We start from the raw sequence: 21,507 nt of genomic DNA on the forward strand, positions 1-21,507 counted from the left end.
CGTGCTCATCTACACAGACTTTTGTTTGTTCACATGTAGCAAGCCTGAGGGATGTTTTACACGAATACCATTCTGACAAAACCTATTTATAGGTTAGAAAAAATACACTATATGTTCACTATATGTTTGTGGACACCCCTTCTAATGAATGCATTCAGCTACTTTAAGTTGTGCCCATTGCTGATACATATGTGAAAATGCACACACAGTTTGTCTAGTCCCTGTAGAGAAGTACTGCCAATAGAATAGAGCGCTCTGGACCAGATAAACATGAACCTATTGACACCATGTTTTATGCCTGGTGTGAGCCAGAGGCATTGAGCTGTGGAGCTCAATCTGTCTTCTCTGGAATGAAGGTGCTCCATCTCATACTTTGATCATCCAGCATTCTGATTTCACTAACACTCTTGTCACTGAATGCAATCAAATCCTCACAGCAATACTCTAAAATCTAGTAGGAAGCTTTCCCTGGACAGTCGAGACAGTTAATCCAACAAAAGCAGGATAAACTCTTTGTTAAACATTTTGCTTTTGTAAGAAACAATTAATAAGCAGGTGTCCCAGTACTTTTGTCCACATAGTGTATCGCAATATAGAATTCAAAATGGAATAAACTGCTAGTGTTTAATGATTTAAGAAGAATATCTGTGTTGTAGCTCACACCTCAGCAAAGAACAAAGATTATTATATTAATAAAACCTTTCATTTTATTATTACTCCTTCCTTGTCACTGTGTCCAGAGTGGTTTTGCCATGTCTCTCTATGTTTGGAATGTTGCATTCCATCAATCGACATTATTTGTTTGTTTGTTTTGGGGTATAAAGCACAAAGTGACTGAAGCTTAGAGCACACATTTGTTTATAATATGTTTATGCATATTGTGTATAAAAATGTACTGTCCAGCTCTTGAAAATTTTGCTGATTCAAGTCAGATGTGCCAAGTGCCCCTCTTTTCACTACTGAAGTATGCTCCATATGTCCAGCCTGCATCAGTTGTTTACTGATGACTACATCCGCATACCCATTCCCATCCTTTACATGCCTGTGTGCCGGTGTTTACTGGCCGATTCTGGTCTTAGTGGTGTGTGGTGTGTTCTTGCAGCCCAGTGATAGTGGAGATTCCTCACTTTGGTTCCATGAGAGGGAAGGAGCGTGAGCTGATCATTCTCAGGAGTGAGAACGGCGAGGCGTGGAAGGAGCACCAGTATGACTGCAGGACTGAAGCCCTCAATGATCTGCTTAATGGCATGGATGAAGGTACAACACTGGCATTACAGAATAAAATATACAATTCTGATATTTAGGAGACATTTTAAACTTAAGAAAAACATTAATAGTTAATAATATTGATACAATCAATAATAATTCATAATTCACAATAATACATACACTACCATTTAAACAGCGTACATCACACCAGACGAATTCTGGTTGGATATTGGACCACTCTTCTTTGCAGAATTGGACGAGATCAGTAAAATCTGTTGCCTGACACTGACTAAACTTTTAAGCAAAGTCTGTATATTTATAATATCTGTTGATGTTTCGGTAGTCTTCTTCATTATTTCATCCACTTTTTGCAATGTACTAATTCCACTGGCAGCAAAACAGCCCCAGAACATGATGCTTCCACCATCATGTTTAACAGTTGGTGCAGTGTTCTTGAGGTTCAGTGCCTCACCTTTCTCTCCAAATGCATCTTTGGACATTGTAGCCAAATAATAGTTATTTTTATATGCATGCAACATTTCAAAGACATTTTTGGGAAAAAGAAACTTTAAAAAAATATTTATTTGTTAAACAGCCAACATATACAGACATATATTGATGTGTGGTAGTCCTACAAGACTACTATCTAGTAGAACCATTTTATACATCTATCTGCCGACATACTGCTTTTATATTATTCAAAACATTGGTAGTGATTCCAAAATTTGGAATGGTTGGGTAAATGTTTTTGAAGCCATGCTACTATCTAGTGACACTGGTGCAGTAGCATAATGAGAAATTGGTTTCGTAAAGGTCCAGATCATTTTATGATGCATGGAATAGGTTGGATTATATGCCAGCTCCTGGTAGGCTCATTGGTGATCCATTCTGTCATTGTATATTGATTAAGACATGATTGAAGGTTCACAGCTCTCTTGATAGCCATGTAGAACACTCTTTTGTGACAGTTCTCTAACACGCACTGTAGAGACAAGCTAGAGGACACCAGTATAATTTGCCTGAATCTCTTTCATCATTTACCATTTACCTTGTTTTTTCCCTAAAGAACTGGACAGTCTAGGAGATCTGGAGAAGAAGCGCATCTGTAGGATCATCACTAAAGACTTCCCACAGTATTTTGCGGTGGTGTCTCGGATTAAGCAGGAGAGTAACCAGATGGGTCCTGAGGGAGGGGTTCTGTCCAGCATGACTGTTCCTCTAGTCCAGGCCTCCTTCCCTGAGGGAGCTCTCACCAAGAAGATCAGAGTTGGTCTTCAGGTATGAAGACACTTAAATGGAAATACTGAGCCAGTATTATTTTGTCTTTTTTATTGTAATCATATCAAGTCCTGTTTCTTAGAGAGAAACATCTGTCTTCAAAGCAACTATTTAGAACTAAATTAGGCCAAATGATTAGAAACGTCTATTGTAGGTCCATCAATTTTCGAGCCGTAACATATCTATCCAATAGAAAGGAGATATTCACTATTCAGTCGCTAAATTATTTGTATTTGCACTAGATATCTGCATATAATTATACAGAAAAGCTCACACTAATAATGTTCTGACTAGGACTGCCTTGAAGGCAAAACAAACAATGTACCATGTTCTTGACCCCAGGCCCAGCCAGTCCCAGATGACACAGTAAAGAAGATCCTGGGTAACAGAGCCACTTTTAGCCCCATAGTGACGGTGGAGCCACGCAGGAGAAAGTTCCACAAACCCATCACCATGACCATCCCTGTGCCTCCTCTCTCTGGCGAGGGTGTGACCAATGGCTACAAGGGAGATTCCACTCCTTGCTTACGCCTTCTCTGTAGTATCACAGGTAAGGATGCCTGCCTGCTCAGTCATCCCTCACTGTGATTCATTACATAGTGGGGTTCCTGTAAAATTGATGAAAAGCTTTTCTAAAGTTTCTGGTTTTGAGTTGCACATACCCACTCTTGCACATACCCACTCAAAAAATGCTTCACAAAGGGTTCATTGTGCAATGGTGTAGAAGAACCACTAAACAGTAGTGATTGATTTTCAGGGACCACCAAACGGTCCAGATGTACAGAGCCAAAAAGTAAACCTAGGGGGAGGACTGGTTTTACAACCATGACCCATGTTTGAACAATGTATGAATAACATTTTCCATTTGACTCAAAAAAAATCTCATTTAACAACAGTAGTTAAATGATTTTTTAGCCAACTGAAATTGGTTCTTCTTTGGCAACAACTACAGAACGCTTATCATACAGAACTCTATTTTACAGCTTATTTGTCAGCTGTATTTTAAGAAGTGTGTTCTTATGTGTGCTCTTCTACAGGTGGCACATCCCCCGCGCAGTGGGAGGACATTACAGGCACCACTCCTCTCACCTTTGTGAATGACTGCGTCTCTTTCACTACCAATGTATCTGCCAGGTACGCAGCCCTGGTTTGATTATTATCCAGATCAGTTTCCATCCACAGTAGTCTACGGTTCATAGGAACTACTAACATAGGTCAGAACTTAAAAATCTTTAGATAGCAAATATGGCTCATATGATTCTTCTGTCACTTTTCCAACCCTCTACCATTTGCAGGTTTTGGCTTGCAGACTGCCATCAAATTCCGGAGACGGTAGGTCTGGCCACTCAGCTCTACAGAGAGCTCATCTGTGTGCCCTACATGGCCAAGTTTGTAGTGTTTGCCAAGATGAATGACCCTGTTGAATCCAATCTGCGATGCTTCTGCATGACGGACGACAAAGTGGACAAGACCCTAGAGCAGCAGGAGAACTTTGAGGAGGTGGCCAGAAGCAAAGACATTGAGGTTCGTCTCTTAACAGAAACATATGGGTACTGGTACTGTTCCCATTCTGTTCTTCTCTTTTCATATTTTGTTTACACCTATTGTATCGCTGTATTGGGCATAGTCATCCTGTACAGTGAGAAATTTCTCATTGACCCTCTAAACATCTGGGCCTACTTATTTACAAACTCAACACATGAACCCTGTAATGAAATCTTGGGTTGCTACTTACATGGTTCATGATTTTACAGGTTTTGGAGGGCAAACCAATCTATGTGGACTGCTATGGCAATTTAACCCCTCTGACCAAAGCTGGACAGCAGCTAGTTCTTAACTTCTACGCATTTAAAGAAAACAGACTCCCATTCTGTGTGAAGGTAATATACTGTTTTTATGTTCTAGTATGCAGTGTATTGGAAGCAGTGGTTAACCTATGGAACTTTCTGAACTTGACAACAGCAACAGTGGCTTATGTCCCACTCCGACTCAAACTGATTGCTAAGGTGCCTGACTTGTAATTAGACGCCAGAGGAATGGAATTGGGCTTTCTTCAGACCAATATGAACTAAATTTTATTGTTTTATACGAGTGCTACCTGATCATGTTGTATGTTTGTGATGTTCACACTTATCTGCTCATTTCGTACTGAAAACCCTAGATCAGGGACAACAGCCAAGAGCCTTGTGGGCGACTATCCTTCCTCAGGGAGCTGAAAACCTCAAAGGGACTTCCCCAAACTGCTGTCTGTAATCTAAACATCACCCTGCCAGCGCTCAAAAAGGTAAGGTTGTAATTCCCTGGTCATCCGTGTCACATCATATCATCTTCATACTCAGGAAAGGTAGAGCAGTATTTTCAGCAAAAAAAGGGTTATACCTGGCCGAAATCTGCCTGAGTGTGTCTTTTATCTGTTTTGAGCTTCTCTCTAGTCGTTGTTGTGGCTGTGGCCGACCGAATCAGAACTTTGATTTGGACTCATGCTTTGGCTGAAGGTGCACAGGCTTGTGCTTTCTCAATGGCATAATTTGTGGTTGCTTCCCTGTACCTTTTCAGTTCCCTTTTATTTTCCATTTGTTCCTTTGCTCTGGCTTTGCTCTGGGTGGCTCTTTCTCAGTGTGCTCACAATCGCCCTTTTCACATCCTGATGTTTCTTACCCCCTGCTCTCCATTGCGTTATTCCCCCTGTTTCTGCAATGCATCTTTGGAACCAAAAGGATATGGACTCAGATGCCGATGAAGAGGTAATAGTCCTGTCCCCTCATTTCCATGTGGTGTGGTGTGCTAGTGTTTCAGTTGCTTTACTTTTTGGGTACTTGCCTTGTGAAACCACACATTGCATAGCTGCTGCCTGTCACGGGGTTTACTGTATGATGGGTAAATGAGTGGGTGCACTGGCTTAACTCCATACACTGTAAGAGTATGTACTGCATGTCACTAGCGAAAGGTGACAATCATTTTTATTTATCCATTCATGTCCTGTGTCACATTGCTTTAGTGAAAACATAGAGTTAAGTGGTTTTAAAGCGTAACTAAAGGATGAAACATGCACTCTCAGATGGAAAGTACAGTAGTAGATACAGTATGTATATGTGGAGTCACAAAAAAAGGCTTAGTTCTACCTAAACCTTGTGGTATCCTAGGAATTAGGTGTACAGCATTTCTGCCGTATTAATAGTTTAAAAGCTTCAGTTTAAGTCAGTATCAGTATCAATCTTTAAAGCTTATCACAAACTACCCAGCAGGGAAACAGTTAAATGTTGAACTTCATTTTATGCCCATAAAAAAAAAGGTTTTGCTAAGGGCTAAGAATCAGATCAGAATGCTCCAGTCAAAGAAAAGTAAATGCTCAAATTAGTGATGTAGCTGAGAATCAGGGCATAAACAGGGGGTATTGATAGGACTTTTTGTTGTTGTTGTTGCAGACTGAAAAGCCAGAACGACGTCATACCTTTGCATCTCTAGCCTTACGTAAGCGCTACAGCTATCTGACCGAGCCTGGAATGAGTGAGTGTGATATTTTACTAACATTCTTGGTAGTTTTCAAACATAACAACAAATTTACGACGTGACCCACATTGACTATCTATAAACTGAAATTACAAATGTTATCTGCACATTCTTACCATGCATAACAAAGTCCTCATGCTTGTTTTTCTACAATTTACTTTTGCATGCTTTATGTAGTTGCTGTGCCGTGCCTGCTCACTTCGTTAGGTATCGTTTACTATCTCTGTTCATTTTTCCCCCCACCAACAAGAGAACAACTCAACTGTAATATCCATAATGTTTTACTTTGATTGGCTTATTAATGCACAGTGCAATATGGCATCAAAGTAAAGTCAATCCCTCTTTCCTTAATCCCTCTTTTACAACTAGTCTTGCTCCTTTTGGCTTTGTGATTGTGCCGGGTTTTGATTTATTTTTGGACAGAAATGCATGGAGAGTCACAAAACAAACTTTTCTCAGGTGCTTTCACAGTTTGCATTGAAATGCCTGTCACCAAGAATACTCAGTCCTGCATGATGAGTTATTATGGACTTAAGACGTAGCACTTAGCCTGCTTTTGCCATAATACGGTTTGCTGTAGCAAAGGAACTAGGGTATTTTGGTTTTGTAGTCCTTACTTCAGTTTTGTCAGAATATCCAAATTTGGGATGAATCTGTTTTTTCAGACCAAACAGATAAAAGGCACGGTAGTCAAATCAAGGTAGCCAGTGACAGGGGAATGTAGCACATCTAAAGTCAAAAGAGAATTTGTTTTACTCTGGGTTCTCTGCATTTGTCTTGCCATTTTGCGTTGTGTTGGTCATTGCCTCAGTCATTATGTTTTCTTATGTGCTTTGTGGGACTTCCGTTATATTTTGCGTATCATTTTTGTGGGCCATGGATCACAGGTTTTTTGTTGGCGTTTTTATTGTTTTTGGACCTTCTTCATCGTCCTACCCATTTCATACCACCATGAAAGCATTGCTCTTCCTTCTTCTATGATACAAGCACCACTGACCAATTTTTTCCCTCTGGTCTCTCTGTTTCTCAACCATTTTTTGTTGATTTTGTGTTGGATTTTCATTTGTCTGTTTAAAGAAACAGTTGAACGAAGTACCACAAGAACACTGCCTGCTGGTTACGCTCACAAACCTGTCTTTTCAACAAGATCTTACCAGGCATGGTCGACTGCTCCTATTACCGTCCCTGGGCAAACAAAATGTGGACTGGGTTCCCTCTCCAGCTCACCTTCCAACACGCCATCTGCTTCGCCATTAAAGTCAGTCTGGTCAATATCCTCAGCCTCCCCACTGAAGTCCACCCTGGGAACCACAAATGCATCTCCTGTTAAGTCTGTTAGCGACATAGCATCACCCATAAGAACATACAGATCTATCTCATCGCCCATAAAGACTGTTATTCAGCAAGCCCAATACCCTGCTCCGGTTTCGACTGGTCTCATGTCTTCATCTCTCAAAACCGGTACAGATCCTATGTCAATCAAGGGACTTGCAGCTTCATTGTCTTCAAGACCTATCTCGGTCTCGTCACCTGGATCCATACTCGATAGAACTTTCACCACGGTGGCGCCACCCGAATCTCCAAAATCAGCAGCAAATTTGTACACTTCTGCTTTGTCATTTAAATCAACATTTGCCCCCTCAACCACCACAGTAGCATCCCCCATTAGAACCATGTCAAGTCTGTCGACTCTCAGAACCACTGCAGATGGAGCTGCAGTTTCTAAAGGAACAATTTTGTCATCGCTCTCCTCGTCAGCAAAACCTGCTGTTGTCTCCACTGAAACAGCACTACTCAATGGATCAATTTCACCTATTAAATACCCGTCTTCCTCTTCTGCTTCATCCCGCCTATTCTCAGGAGGAACTTGCAGTTTGCAAGAGAGAATCCAAGCTACACAAGTTACACCTAGTGCAAGTACAGCCTTCAGTGAGGCCGAAAAAACTCTCATTGCCAGCGCTACATCAAAATCCATGTCATCTCCGTTACGATCAAATGTGTCAAATTCAGTTTATGCCTCTTTTAGGTCGCCAGCTTCCACCTGCACACCTATGACATGTTGTTCAGTGACAGTCCCTGTGTTCTCCTTAGTGAATGTTCTCCCTGAGCCCCAAGAAAGGAGAGTGCCGGACAAAATAATGATTACACCCCAGACACACACTCAAACACCATCCTCGGCTCCCAGATCTAAACCAAAACCCCCGCTCTTTATCCCCTCCGCAGCTTTTAAAGCAGCCACTGCCGCACAACTGTCGTCCAGTCAAGAGATTTTGAGGGATGTGGCAGACATGAAAGAGGATCTGATTAAAATGACTGCCATACTGCAAACTGATTCAGCTCCAGTATCTAAAACCTATCAGTCTCAGGCTTCAAAAGAGTCCAAAATGGATGAGGAGGAACCTTTCAGTCTTGTTGAGAAAGTTAAAGAAGATCTTGTGAAAGTTAGTGAAATCCTGACTAAGGATGTTCTGAGTGAGGCCAGAGTCTCCTGTAAGGACAAGGCTTCTGAGGATGAATGGGAGGAGTTTTCTAAAGATGAAATAGAAGAAGCTCAGCAAAGTGTTCTGAGATCTCATCCCACTTTTGAGCCCACCCTGCCAGTTAGGCCACAGTCAGTGCAAGATAATGATCTGGATTTAGCCAAAGTTGTTGACTACTTGGTGAATGACATTGGTGCTAGCTCGCTTTCCAGAATTTCTGGGGTGAAGAGCAAATATGATGAAATGAAAGAGGGAGAGGAAAAACAGAAACGCACCCTGAAACCTGAGCATAAGCTCAAAATGCCACCCCCAGGCATGCGCTCCTCTCCTTCGGAAAAAGATTTATGCAAATTAGCTGATTCCTACAGTGGTACAGATGCCATTTTGGAATCCCCTGATGATTTTTCCCATGATCAGGATAAGAGCCCCCTCTCTGACAGTGGTTTTGAAACCAGAAGCGAAAAGACACCTTCAGCTCCGCAAAGTGCAGAGAGCACAGGGCCCAAACCCCTCTTTACAGATGTACCCATTCCCCCAGTTATAACAGAAACCAGAACAGAGGTTGTTCGTGTCATTAGGAGCTATGAACACCCTGAGGATGCCTGTGAGCCCTTAATGGAAGAAGCAGCGGCCTTGAAGTCACCGGCCTGCATTGAACCTGAGACAACCGCTGGCTCAATCAAAGACAAAGTAAAGGCATTCCAAATGAAAGTCAGTTCTGATGAAGACTCTCTAGTGAGCAAAAGCATGCGTCTGAAAGAGGAAACTCACATAACTACTACAACTAGAATGGTGTACCACAAACCCCAGCTAAAAGATGCAGGCTCTGAGAGGATTGAAGAAACGATGTCAGTTCGAGACATAATGAAAGCTTTTCAGTCAGGCAGAGACCCCTCCAAAGAACTGGCTGGCCTGTTTGAACACAAGGCTGGTCAGGACTCTATCAAAGGGGATGAGTTAACCCCGCGGTTCCTTGAAAAGGACACAAAACCCAAAGTTGAAAGAATAATTGAGGTTCACATAGAGAAGGGCAACACGACAGATCCCACAGAAGTAATTATCAGAGAGACAAAGAAGCACCCAGACTATGTATGCAAAGGCAGCCGAGGTCTAAAGGAACTTTCTGATAGGATAGATGGTGATTACGAGGCTCTGCAGGAAGAGGAAGAGCTTGCTGAGGAGACACTGCCCTCTTTCTTGGAAACTTCCAGAGTCAATACACCTGTGTCTCAAGAGGAGGACAGTCGACCCAGTTCAGCTCAACTTATTGCTGATGACTCATATAAGGCTTTTAAACTCCTGACCCAGCACTCCATTGAGTATCATGACGATGAATTATCTGAGTTAAGGGGGGAGTCTTATAGATTTGCAGAGAAAATGCTCCTTTCTGAAAAATTAGACATATCACATTCTGATACTGAGGACCCAGTGGCACACCAGGGACATGGCCTGACCCCTGAAATGCAAGGAGCTGAAGGCTTGTATGGGGAAAAGGTATCTGGCCCCAAGAAAGAACAGACTTTCAGGTCAGCAAGAGACACATCAGAAAAATCAGGTAAATTTACTCATAAAGATGATCAGTTTGATAAACTGACGGTGTTGCACTATACCACAGAGCCTGGTAGCCCCAAACATGCAGTCTGGATGCGTTTCACCCAAGACAGGCAAGACAGAAATAGGGAGAAACTCATATATGAAGATCGGGTTGATCGCACTGTTAAGGAGGCAGAGGAGAAACTGAGCGAAGTGTCACAGTTTTTTAGAGACAAAACAGAAAAGCTCAATGATGAACTTCAGTCTCCTGAGAAAAAGACACCCATGAGAGACTCGAGAGAGTCACGGTCGGTTCCTAGCTCAGTGTGTAGCAGTCCTGAGAAAACAAAGCAAAAGAGTGAAGTGGGCTCTGAGGAGTGGGGTAAGGGAAGGCAGAAAATGTTTGGCAGCATGAATGAAAGAAAAAGTGCTAGTTTGCCAAGCAGCCCAGAGAGGTGTGTTCAGACACGCTTAAATGAGGACAAATCAAAGCAGGACAATGTTTTTCAGCAGTCAAAGCAGGGTGAAACATCTCCCCCAGTTCCAGGAAAGACTTCCAAAGTCAGTTCTGTTCGGTTAAAGTTTGAAGCAGAGGCCCAAAGGCAAGACAAAAGTACTCCAGTTGCACAGTCTAAACCACCTGTTAAAAAACTTCAGGAAAGTAAATTACCCGTGTATCAGCTATTTGCTGGATCAAAGACTTCGGAAATTGATTCAACGGAGGAAGAAACCTCCCTGAAAAAGGTTGCAAAAAGTGAGAGCAGTAAGACAACCGTTGAACAAGGTTTATATAGTAGTAAATTTGGAGTTGCATCCTCTAAAGAGCTAAAAGAGAAAGTGTCAGAAGGATCAGACGCCATTTCAGATAGCACATCTAAAAAAAAGGCACAGTTTGAACAGGTCATCAAATCAGAAAGTGAAACAAATGGAAAGCTTGCTCTGGACAAAGAGAAGCAAATCCGCGGCTCCTTGAAAGATCACAGTAGCACTGACAGACAGAGTGCAATTAGTGCTGACATTAAGGGGCAGCATTTAAAGTCACCTGTCAAGGAGGTCAAATCAGCTTTAGCCATCAAAAAGGACTATGCAGACAGTGACGAATCACAGACCAAAAATCTTAAAAAGAAGACAGAATCTCAAATTCCTGTAAGGTCATCTGGTCCTCCAGACACTGATCAAACTAAGAAAGCAAAACAAGACACAGCAGTCAAACTATCAGAAAAGAGCCCATCACATATACCTACCCTAGCTAAAAGCAGAGTTCAGGGTCGCTCAGAACTCTCCAGGGGTGAAGCTGTTACAAGAAAGTCTCAGGATTCTATAGAGGGTAGTACTTTAAGAGATTTGAGCTCGAGTAACCTCAGTGACACAAGTCCAGTGGAAAAGGTATCTACAGTCACAACGAGAGAGAGTTTCAAAGGGCTGAAAACATTGCCAGTTTACGTAAGTGTACAGGTGGGAAAACAAGGCGAGAAGGATTCCATAGGAGGGCAAAATGGATCTGTCAAAAAAATGGTTAGTTCAGAAAGCCGAACAATTTACACAGTCAAACAGAGACAGCCCACATCACCTCAGGGTAGCCCGGAAGATGACACACTAGAACAGATATCTTTTCTTGATAGTTCTGGTAAAAGTCCAATGACACCAGAAACCCCCAGCAGTGAGGAAGTTAGCTACGACCTCACCTCTAGGACCCCTGACTCTTTCATGGCCTTCATACCAGGCATTGCTAGTCCAATTGCTGAGGTCTCAGAAGAATCAGAGGATTCAGAGCAAGGTAAAGCAAGTTCATTCAAGGAACTTGTACCTGAAAAGCCAACCAATGGGAGCGAAGATGCTGGACAGGTGGCAGGTAAAGACAAACGAGTTGCATACATAGAGTTTCCCCCTCCCCCTCCCCTGGATTCTGATTCGTCACAACCAGAGAAAAAAGGGTCCTCTCCTTCCTCAGAAGCTGAGACTGATATGATGGAGGTGAACCTCCAAGAGGAGCATGATAAGCATCTGCTCGCTGAGCCCATAATTAGAGTCCAGCCCCCTTCCCCTGTGCCCCCCGGGGCTAATGACAGTGATTCAAGTGACGACGAATCAATCTTTCAGCACATTCCTGTAAAGAAGTATACCTTCAAGCTTGATGGCCAAGAGCAAGGTGAGAAGGAACCTAAACCCAAAAAGCAGGACAAGAATGGAAACCATAAAGAGCCTGGGACGAATGGCAATGGCAAAGTAGAGGATTATGACTATGAACAAAATGGCAACGACCAGTCTATTACGGACTGCTCGATAGCAACGACTGCCGAGTTCTCTCACGACACAGACGCCACAGAGATCGATTCTCTAGATGGATATGACTTCCAGGATGAAGATGATGGACTTAATGATGTAAATGATGTAAAACCGTTTGGATTTCCAAGTGACAACAGAAAGGACATTTGGGCATCAGAAAGTATGCTAAGGCCTAGTGACCGTTCTTTCAGCCAAAGTAAACTTGAAGTAATCGAGGAGGAGTCACCAATCGAGGAGTGTAAAAAAGCAAAAACGAAGAGTGACTCTTCTGGTAAAAAATCTGAAAATGGAAACGACAATGAAAGCGACAGGAAGAGGCAAGAGGGACTGCCAGATACGTATTTTAGCTACAAGCTAGATGAAGAATTTAACACCCCTTTCAAAACTGTTGCTACGAAAGGCTTGGACTTTGATCCATGGTCAAGTAAAGGAGGAGATGATGAAGTCGTTGATGCTAGAATTAAAGATGATGAGCCTAAGCCTTTTGGGCTAGCTGTCGATGACAAGTCTCAAACGACTACCCCTGACACGACTCCTGCGAGAACTCCAACTGATGAAAGCACACCGACTAGCGAGCCTAACCCTTTCCCCTTCCACGAAGGGAAGATGTTTGAGATGACCCGCAGTGGTGCGATTGACATGAGCAAGCGGGATTTTGTTGAAGAAAGGCTGCAGTTTTTTCAGATCGGTGAGCATATTTACGGAGGGAGATCAGGGGATAAACGGGAAGGGGTCAGAAAAGCAGGGGCAGTCACCTCACAGCCACAGACAGTAGATCGGGCACAGGTTAAGATGGATGACAACACAGTAATATCATACAACATCATCCAGATTTGCACTGACCGCTCGGACACTCCATCCCACGACAACATTATGGAGCCACCCTCATATTCAGAAGTCAGTTCGAATTTGTGTTCCTCTTTTAAGATAGGAGTCAAAGCTGCCTCTGGTGAGAAAAAGGAGTTGGTGTGTGTGGACTGGGATAGTTCTAACCTTAAAACGTCAGGGGCTTCACAAGGAATGACACCAGAAATGAGTACAGAAGGCTCTTGCAAGTCGAGGACAGACTTATCAAAGGCAGAGCAGAGGGCATGCCTCCAGACAGAAAACTGCAATAATAATAACAACCTAGAAGCGCCTGGTTTTGGAACTAATTACGTGCAGTGCAGTACAGTAGAACAGCATCATCACCATAACCCTATGCACAGTTCCTCAGAGTGTGCAATAATTCACTCAAAGGATTCACTCAAAACAGACTCACATAATGTTAGAGAGGCTTGTGCTAGAAGCAAAGCAGACAGTGCAGCAGTTTCACAGTGCCAGCACGCAAAATCACAGCCACTAAAGTCAAGGTTGCCAGTGAGAGCACATTATTCTGCACGAGACTGTAGAAGCGCTGGTGCGACCACAGGCCGAGGCAAAGGAATCGAACCTCCATGGAGTACAAGATTAGATCCGTTTCCAAATACGAAGCCTAAATGTAGGATTCCGGTGTTGGAGGTTAAAAAGGTCTCTCGCAGCTCTTTACCAGTAAGAAAAAGCAGGAACAGCACATTAGGGAAAGAGAAAAGTAGAACACAGCTTAAACCACCAAAATTATTACTTAAAGGTTCGTCAAAGATACCTTCCCCAAGCACATCATCAGCAAATAAGATTCGAGCGGAACAGTTACAGAATTCTGGCAGGATTTCTTCCAGAGCTTCAGGAAGTAAGACTAGACAGGAGCAGTTGCAGAATGTTGGCAGAAGCACTCATTCAAAGACTAGTGAAACAGGAAAGCTGGTGGATCGCCTTTCCAATGAAGAGAAAAAGATGCAGGCAGATGATAAGGATGAAGAAAGCAGCACATCCAGGAACACCTCTTTGTCAGAAGCGTCCCAGCCCTCCAGTACATCCAGGTCTGCTAGAGATGTGAGAGCAGAGGTTGAGCAGGCCGGCAGAGACAGGAAGAGGAGGAGAAGTAAAAGGACTGGTGGAAGTGAAGGCAGTCAGGGTGCTGGGCCTCAAGTGGCCCCCAGCGTGGAAATCGAGCCTAGTTTGTAAAAATTTTCCACTTGTATGATCTTAGTTGCATGAGCCGTTGTGATTGCCTGTGGCGTGACCTAACTGTAGGTGTCATTTCTATCATTCTGTCATCTTTCTCTTTGTGTACTTTGTGTCTTTGATTCTGATTTCCGATATCACTCTATATGAAGTAGCCAGCTTAAGTGTAGCATGCTAGTGAGAGTGGGGTGCTGGACACTTGGCCGGTTCCTCGCCTTTGTGGAGTGCTAAGGAGTTTGTAGTAGTTTTTACAAGTTTATGGAGTCTTAGCAAAGCACCAAGGGTGCCCGCATGTTTTTTATTATTATTATTATTCATTTATTTATTTGTGGGTTCTTGTTCATGTTCTGTCTCTGGTGAGTTTTTTTATTGTGAAAGGGATTACCTGATAGATTGGTAGGATGCATTTTTTTACAACTCTAACCTCTCAACACCACTGACCAATTAAAAACCTCTACTGCATTGGAAACAGTGTTTATGCTCTTTTCTGGTCAAAACATTCAACATTAAATTAAACTCTAATTGAACTTTCATTCTTTTGGCAACAGTTGTGCCAGTTTTTGCAATTGGATTTCTTTGCTAATGGGTTTGACCAGAAAATGGTAAAGCCTTTTTATAAACTGACTTTTAACGTACATTCTTTGCAACCTATACATTTCTAATTAAGCATTTCCTATTCATAGGCCCTCAAAGTCCTTGTGAGAGGACAGACCTGCGAATGGCTATAGTGGCTGATCATCTCGGCCTGAGCTGGACTGGTAAGAGGAGGAAACCTTGAAAATATCACCACCTGGTGGACAAACCACAACATTGCCCCTTTATCCAAGACTCTCACTCAAATATTCATATTAGTTTCACGTAGTTTGACTTATTTATACGCTATTAAATATCAGACGTGCATTTGAGAACACTGTTTACTGTAGCAAGTCTTTGTTTTGGTTGAAAATGGCAGGTTTTGTCTGTTACTGCGTGCTCAGCACGGCCCTGGCTGTGAACAGTAGGGAGTGCCATCTGCAGTCTCCCGACCTGCCTGCACTGCAGTATTACGTACATGTATCTGGGAGAGAGAGAGACTGCTAATCTATTTTTAATGTGTTGCAGAGCTGGCCAGGGAAATGGATTTCTCGGTTGATGAGATAAATCACATCCGTGTGGAGAACCCCAACTCACTGACGACTCAGAGTTTCATGCTATTAAAGAAATGGGTTAGCAGAGACGGTAAAAATGCTACAAGTAAGTATCCCCTATTGCCTTGTTTCCCAGATAATGTGTAGCAAGGTGTGTTCAGTACTCTGACCTTAAATCTTATGAGCGACACTACAACACTGATCTCAGATCAGAGCAAAAGGGTAATGTCTATGAACACAATATAACGCACTCCACATAGACGTCTTACAACTTAATTGTAGGCTGTGGGCAGATGCCTCGCCCCTCTGGGGAATTCTAGCACATTATTCAGTATCACTACATGGGCAAAAGAGATGGGACTGCCTCTTAGAGCGCACCCTAGTGGGGATGTGAACAAAATGCTGGACCAGTTTTGCCACTGACATATTCAACTGAAGCTTCAGTCTGAACTGTTGCTGTCTGTGTTCTTTTCTCCTGTTTTAGCGGATGCCTTAACTGCAGCGCTGACAAAGATCAATCGGATGGATATTGTGACATTGCTGGAAGGGCCAATATTTGACTATGGTAACATTTCAGGCACAAGGTGTTTTGCAGATGATAACGCAGTTTTCCGGGATCAGACTGATGGTAAAGTTTAGCCCCATCTAGCTGACCTCTATTTCTCCTTTTATTTCTTTCTTCGATCTTTCTAGAAGTAGAAAATCATAAAGGCTAAACACTTATTGCTCTAAATTCAAACCCAAAATTCCAATCTCTGTTGAACTTCAAATTCCTTTTCAAGCTATTGACTAGATAGTGATCCTCCAATTCTGCTGCCCGTTATTCATCCTGGTGTGACTTTCACCAGCGATGGGCAGTGTGACTCCATTGTGTGTTTAACTGTATGGATTGTACATGTTTGTAAAGCAATAAGGCATGCAGCTATGAATATCATAAGCCTTTGCTAATCAAAACTTAATCCCATCTCTTTATAATGAAAATGTTCGTTAGCCCTAACTATTCACCACGTTATATCAGACCCGACGGCTCTTTTCATTCTGGCATTTGTAACTACGTATTACAAGATGGGCTTAAGGTTTGGTTGATGCTTTATTGATATAAACCTTATGTTTATATGTATTTGCAGCACTCTAAGCAAAGAAACTCTGCGCCACTCTGTATGAAGTTTCTAATATATGAAAACAGTCAAATGCAGCATGATTGCTTTGGACTCTCTTTTAACAAGAATACAGTAACATTACAGCTTTATCACTTCCAGCTGTCCTGATAGCATGGCAAAAGTGGAATGCGTGCTTTTTTAGAGCTGCATAGTTCTCTAGTGTCCCAGCCTCTGAACCTTCCTGCTAGAGCGCCTCTTTCTGCAAAACCAGACCTGCTGCTCCTCCTAGCCACAAGGCCGTTCCCACAGCAACGCCTCTGCCTTCCTGCCGTTGTTGCCGTGCAGTGGAGCACCACTTTTAGCATAGCTGCTGCCTACTCTTTCACCCACTGTCTTGTGCCCGAAGCTGTGCTAATAATGCTAACTCCAGCTACAGCTCCTTACTCATCGCTAGCTTGGATCAAACCATTGCTAACGCTGCATCATCAGTTTCATTGTACTAATGATGTTCATCTGTAACCCTGCATTATCATCTTCACAACTCATGTTTCTGATTTTCTTTCCTCCACTCTCTGCACCCCAGCGTCTTTGATCGTCCCTGATTTCCTTCCTACTTTTACCAGTTCTCTCTCTCCATCTACTAATACCTCACCTGCTCCATCTGTGCCTGTGTTTTCTGTTCCTCAGCGTTCCAGTCATGTTTCTTTGTGTGTTAACTCCTTTTCTTCTGTTCCCTTTCATTTATGTCAGGACCCTTCTGTTCCTGAACTTTACATTTAAAGTTGAACACGTTAGACGCTGATCAACATATTGAAACAGGCCATATTAAATAATGGCCTACCACTTACATAATGTCAGTAGATGTATAATTAGGTCAATTAATTTGGATAATTGGTTAACTGATCTTTTCCAAATTGAACCACTATAGCTATAAGCGTATTCAGTAATCAAATCATTTGGTACTCTAAAACTAACATTACTTATAGTAAATGGTGTAGTTGTAAGAGTAAAGAATTTTAAAAGGTAGGCCACATAAGGGTCCTTGCCATTGCAACTTAATTTCATAATAAAATCATAACCCTGCTTCATTATTGTTACATCTCCCTGTTGTTATTTGTGTCTCCAGTTCCATCTGTTGCTCTGGTAGTGGCAATGTGCATTGTGTCCACCTCAGTCCCACTGTGTTGTGCCACTCAGGTTACCACAACATCGATCTGGAGCTGCAGAGTCCCTCAGAGTTGAACTATGAGCCCCCCACCCCTCTCCGGCAGGATGATTTCTTTAGCGAGGTCGGTAGTGTAGTCTCACCCTGTAGATCCCCTATTAGACCCAGTGAACTGTCCCTGCCCACCACCTCCATGGACACAGCCTCCTCCAATGCAGCACCCCCTACTGTTGTAGCAGAGGACACCTATCTGGGAGGCAGAGAATCCTACAGTCGAGAGGGGGGCTCAACCGAAGATGACGTGGCAGTCAGCTCTGAGTCAATGGTGTTCTTGGAAGCCCAGGAGAGCGAGGAAGCATTCAAAGATTCTGAGGTGTTCACCCAACCCCTAGTAACTCAAACAGAGGTCTCTGGGCCAAGAGGGAGTGAGAGTGGCCGGTCTGGTTTTGAAGAAGGAGAGGAGGAGATGATCCAGGAGAAGCTCAAGTCTCTTTTGAAGGATATTAAGCTGGAGGAAGGCTCAGAGGATGTGGAGATAACAGACGAAAGAGTGCAAGAGATTCTGTCCCAAGTGGAGCAGGCAGAAAAAGAGATGTCTTCATTTACAGGTCTGCAAAGCGAAGTGTCCAGCGCTGACAAGGAGACGTCCGCTTCAGGTCAAGGACTGCACACAAATGCGCAGAAAGAGAGCAGGTGAGACCTATCACCTGTCTTCAGTTATCTAATCGATGACACAACCAGTAGTTCTAATTGATATCCTTTAGCAATCGACTCTGGTCAGAAGGTCGGGCGCCAGTGAACCGTGTAATGACTTAACCTCCGATCTCTGTTTAGCCAAAAGCCCACGTCCTCTCCCCCTGAGCTGCAAGTCGAGAAGCAGAACGGGGAACATCCTCAGCACCAGGCCCAAGCTGGCTCACTGCCCGAGGCCCTGGAGCCATCCAGCAAGTTGAAGGGCAAAGTCACAAAGGATTCTGGAAAGGAGGAAGTGAGCAGGGAGGCAGCAGCAGGCAGCACTAAGGAGGAGGGCACAGTGGAACCTAAAGCTCAGGTACTTCATTTCTGAGTTTCATTTCATTTAGAAGTCTATAAACTCTACCAGCAGGGCTTAGTTTCTACCAGAATGAGCTGGTTCGGAATCAGACACCTTCCAGATTGGATCTGACACCTTGTACACATGTTAAAACTTTATCTGATTATCTGTATTAAGCAAAATCCTAACCAAATTTAAATCTTTATCTTTATAATATATATGTCATGTATAACATAACAGGTGGAACAGTGAATGTTAAATTTGGAGTAAAGTGAAGTAAAGTGAATAACATTGATCAACTGTTTACAATGTTACTTGTCAAAGGCTGTGATATTCATATTAGGCAGCAAGTGAACAGTCATTTCTTAGCAGATGGCTAGATGACTGGGTCAGAGCATCTCCAAAACATCAGGCCGGTTTTGTGGGGTGGTCAGTACCTACCAAAAGTGCACTGGGTGCCCAAGGCGTATTGGCTTATTACCTTGAATTGAACCATTTAAAATACAGCAGTCCTGGAGCACACAGTAACGAACCGGATGAAGGTTGTTTACAGCTCTGTTTGGTTGTTGACTTAGTCCCTGTGAGAAATAACAGTTCTAGGACTGCTGAAATGTACTAAACTGCCTTCAGCAGGGAGCACATAGAGACAATGACTCCAGCTCTGATGAGGAACACACAGTCACTACCAGGGTGTATCGGCGAAGGGTGATTCTGAAGGTATATAGTGGTGCTAGTACTGACTGTGCTCTGGTGTGTTTCTGTGTGTGTTTGTGCCTATAAGTATGGGCATGGAGTGATCGCTTCTCTGCAACAAAACCTCTGCTCCTACATTTTCTTTGTAGATACCGCTTCTCATCATATGCTCAAATTGCTCATATTTCCCTTTTTATCTGCTGTCCTTTGTCATCTTTCTGTGAGTTGTGATTAGTTATACTAAGTGACATTTGACAGTTATAATGAGTGACTTTCTCAAACTCATAGAGTTCCTTCTTAGTGAACGTCTTCACTACTTGAATGTGGAGCTTGACCGATTGCATTTTAACACATTTGCTGTTACAGTTCTGTCATTCGGATTAGTTGGTTGAAATGACTGACAAATGACTGTGAAAGGATGCCAATGGTCTTTTCCATCACTGTTTTTTCCATAGATTCCAATTCAGATAGCTTAATTGATGTAGTTTTGTATGCTACATGTAAAGCCCTATTGTAGTCCAAAAACTAAAAGCCAATACAACAACAAGTCAGTGGTGGAAATTACCACTGGAAATTCCAGCAGGTCAAATTGCTGTGATGCTTCCGGAAGCTGTTTGCGACTTCCACAAGGAGTGTGAGCGTGTGGCTATGCGTACGTCTGTGCTTGCGTGTGTATACTGAGCTGAGTGAGTCTCTTTATACATCTCCCTCTATAGGGCGATCAGGCCAAAAACATTCCTGGCGAGTCAGTGACAGAGGAGCAGTTCACAGATGAAGATGGGAACGTTGTTACCAGAAAAGTAACCTTACACGCCTCCCAAAACGCCTCATCCTCACATATCTGTCTGTCCATGTACCCATCCATTCATCCGTTCATACAGGCCCGGTGATAGGATAACTTTACCAGTGGGCACCGCAAGCATTACCAGTATGTGATGCTGAACTAGTAAAATAATCATGACATATGTAAGCCATATTTCAGAAATTGCTTTATGTCCACATTATATACACTCATTAACTAGAAAGCTGCACAGTTGTTTAATTCTAAAAAGAGCATCTAATAAACAGTGAGTAATGCTTATTTTAATGTCAGTTTGCAGAAATATGTAGTCAATAATATTGAAAGAACAGCCTCTAATAACATGCTTGAGCTCATGAGTGGGGCAAGTGTGTAAGATGTCAGTGCCATCTGTGCCATCTGTGGCTGTGAGTTCACTTTAGCAGCACAGTTTAGTGCTGTTCAGTTAAGGAAACCCAACTAGCAGATGGCCATGGGTAAATTGTGAGATGTTGAAATTGCTCTTATTTTATTACAGAAATGATTATTATTTCAAAGGTTTCTACTGGCAGATCTCCACAGTTTTTTACAAGAGTGTGTGATCACTGTAGTGCTAAGCAGCCTAGTCAGACCATGGCCCTTTACCTCAATGTTAAATAATTATGAAAAGGTCAACCAAACCGCAGTACCAGCACTTAACTAAATACTGGCACTGGTTTATCTGTTAATGGAAAAAATGTCATATAAATAAAACACTCCACACTTTGTTTATTACAACATATTACAACCATGTCCTAGTGTCTTAGTGTAATGATCTCAGCCACAGCTTACTCCTGTAATGTACTGTGGCAATGATCTAAGCTAGATCCAAGTAACATGACTAATGGTTAAAAAGCAGTAATTTTTTGTACCACATTTTAAAGAGTGTTTGATACATCAACACGAAAAAAGGCAGAATAGGAATGCCATAATAAAGTGCCGGGCCTGCGTCCACTCATCCTTACCTGTGAGAGTGTGAGACGAGTGGTGTGTTGCATGACATTGGCTGCCCCCCCTCCCAGGTCATCCGGAAAGTGGTACGGCGTGTGGCTGGAACAGAAGAGAAGAGCGGGAAGAAAAAGAAGGGCAGGCGTTCCAGGCAGGCTTCTAGGGCTGAGGAAGAGGAGGAAGGGCCCTATAGGGAGCACCCTGAGGTCGGCAACGTGTGCAGTTCTGGCTTTCCAATTTCTGCTTGGGCTGAGAGTGCCTGTGTGTAGCTGTACCATTGGCACA

General features: G+C 42.9%; 1 protein-coding gene across 28 annotated transcripts in view; it reads left to right on the forward strand.

Moving 5' to 3' along the window:
• ank3b (ankyrin 3b) overlaps window positions 1–21,507 on the forward strand; it is a 200,930-nt gene that overhangs the window by 175,311 nt on the left and 4,112 nt on the right. For 16 of the 28 annotated variants that reach the window (XM_072668035.1, XM_072668031.1, XM_072668040.1 and 13 more), the window contains 15 exons: window positions 1,103–1,257; window positions 2,276–2,487; window positions 2,830–3,037; window positions 3,525–3,621; window positions 3,783–4,011; window positions 4,242–4,367; window positions 4,649–4,771; window positions 5,205–5,231; window positions 5,913–5,994; window positions 7,075–14,331; window positions 15,023–15,097; window positions 15,441–15,572; window positions 15,951–16,094; window positions 17,764–18,424; window positions 18,566–18,782. In XM_072668035.1, coding sequence (XP_072524136.1) covers window positions 1,103–1,257; window positions 2,276–2,487; window positions 2,830–3,037; window positions 3,525–3,621; window positions 3,783–4,011; window positions 4,242–4,367; window positions 4,649–4,771; window positions 5,205–5,231; window positions 5,913–5,994; window positions 7,075–14,331; window positions 15,023–15,097; window positions 15,441–15,572; window positions 15,951–16,094; window positions 17,764–18,424; window positions 18,566–18,782 — 9,745 coding nt within the window. The remainder of the gene's footprint in view (window positions 1–1,102; window positions 1,258–2,275; window positions 2,488–2,829; window positions 3,038–3,524; window positions 3,622–3,782; window positions 4,012–4,241; window positions 4,368–4,648; window positions 4,772–5,204; window positions 5,232–5,912; window positions 5,995–7,074; window positions 14,332–15,022; window positions 15,098–15,440; window positions 15,573–15,950; window positions 16,095–17,763; window positions 18,425–18,565; window positions 18,783–21,507) is intronic. The other 12 variants (XM_072668048.1, XM_072668050.1, XM_072668051.1 and 9 more) reach the window with 8 other exon arrangements.

The sequence above is a fragment of the Salminus brasiliensis genome, chromosome 22 (genome assembly GCF_030463535.1).
Source record: "Salminus brasiliensis chromosome 22, fSalBra1.hap2, whole genome shotgun sequence".
Lineage (NCBI taxonomy): Eukaryota > Metazoa > Chordata > Actinopteri > Characiformes > Bryconidae > Salminus > Salminus brasiliensis.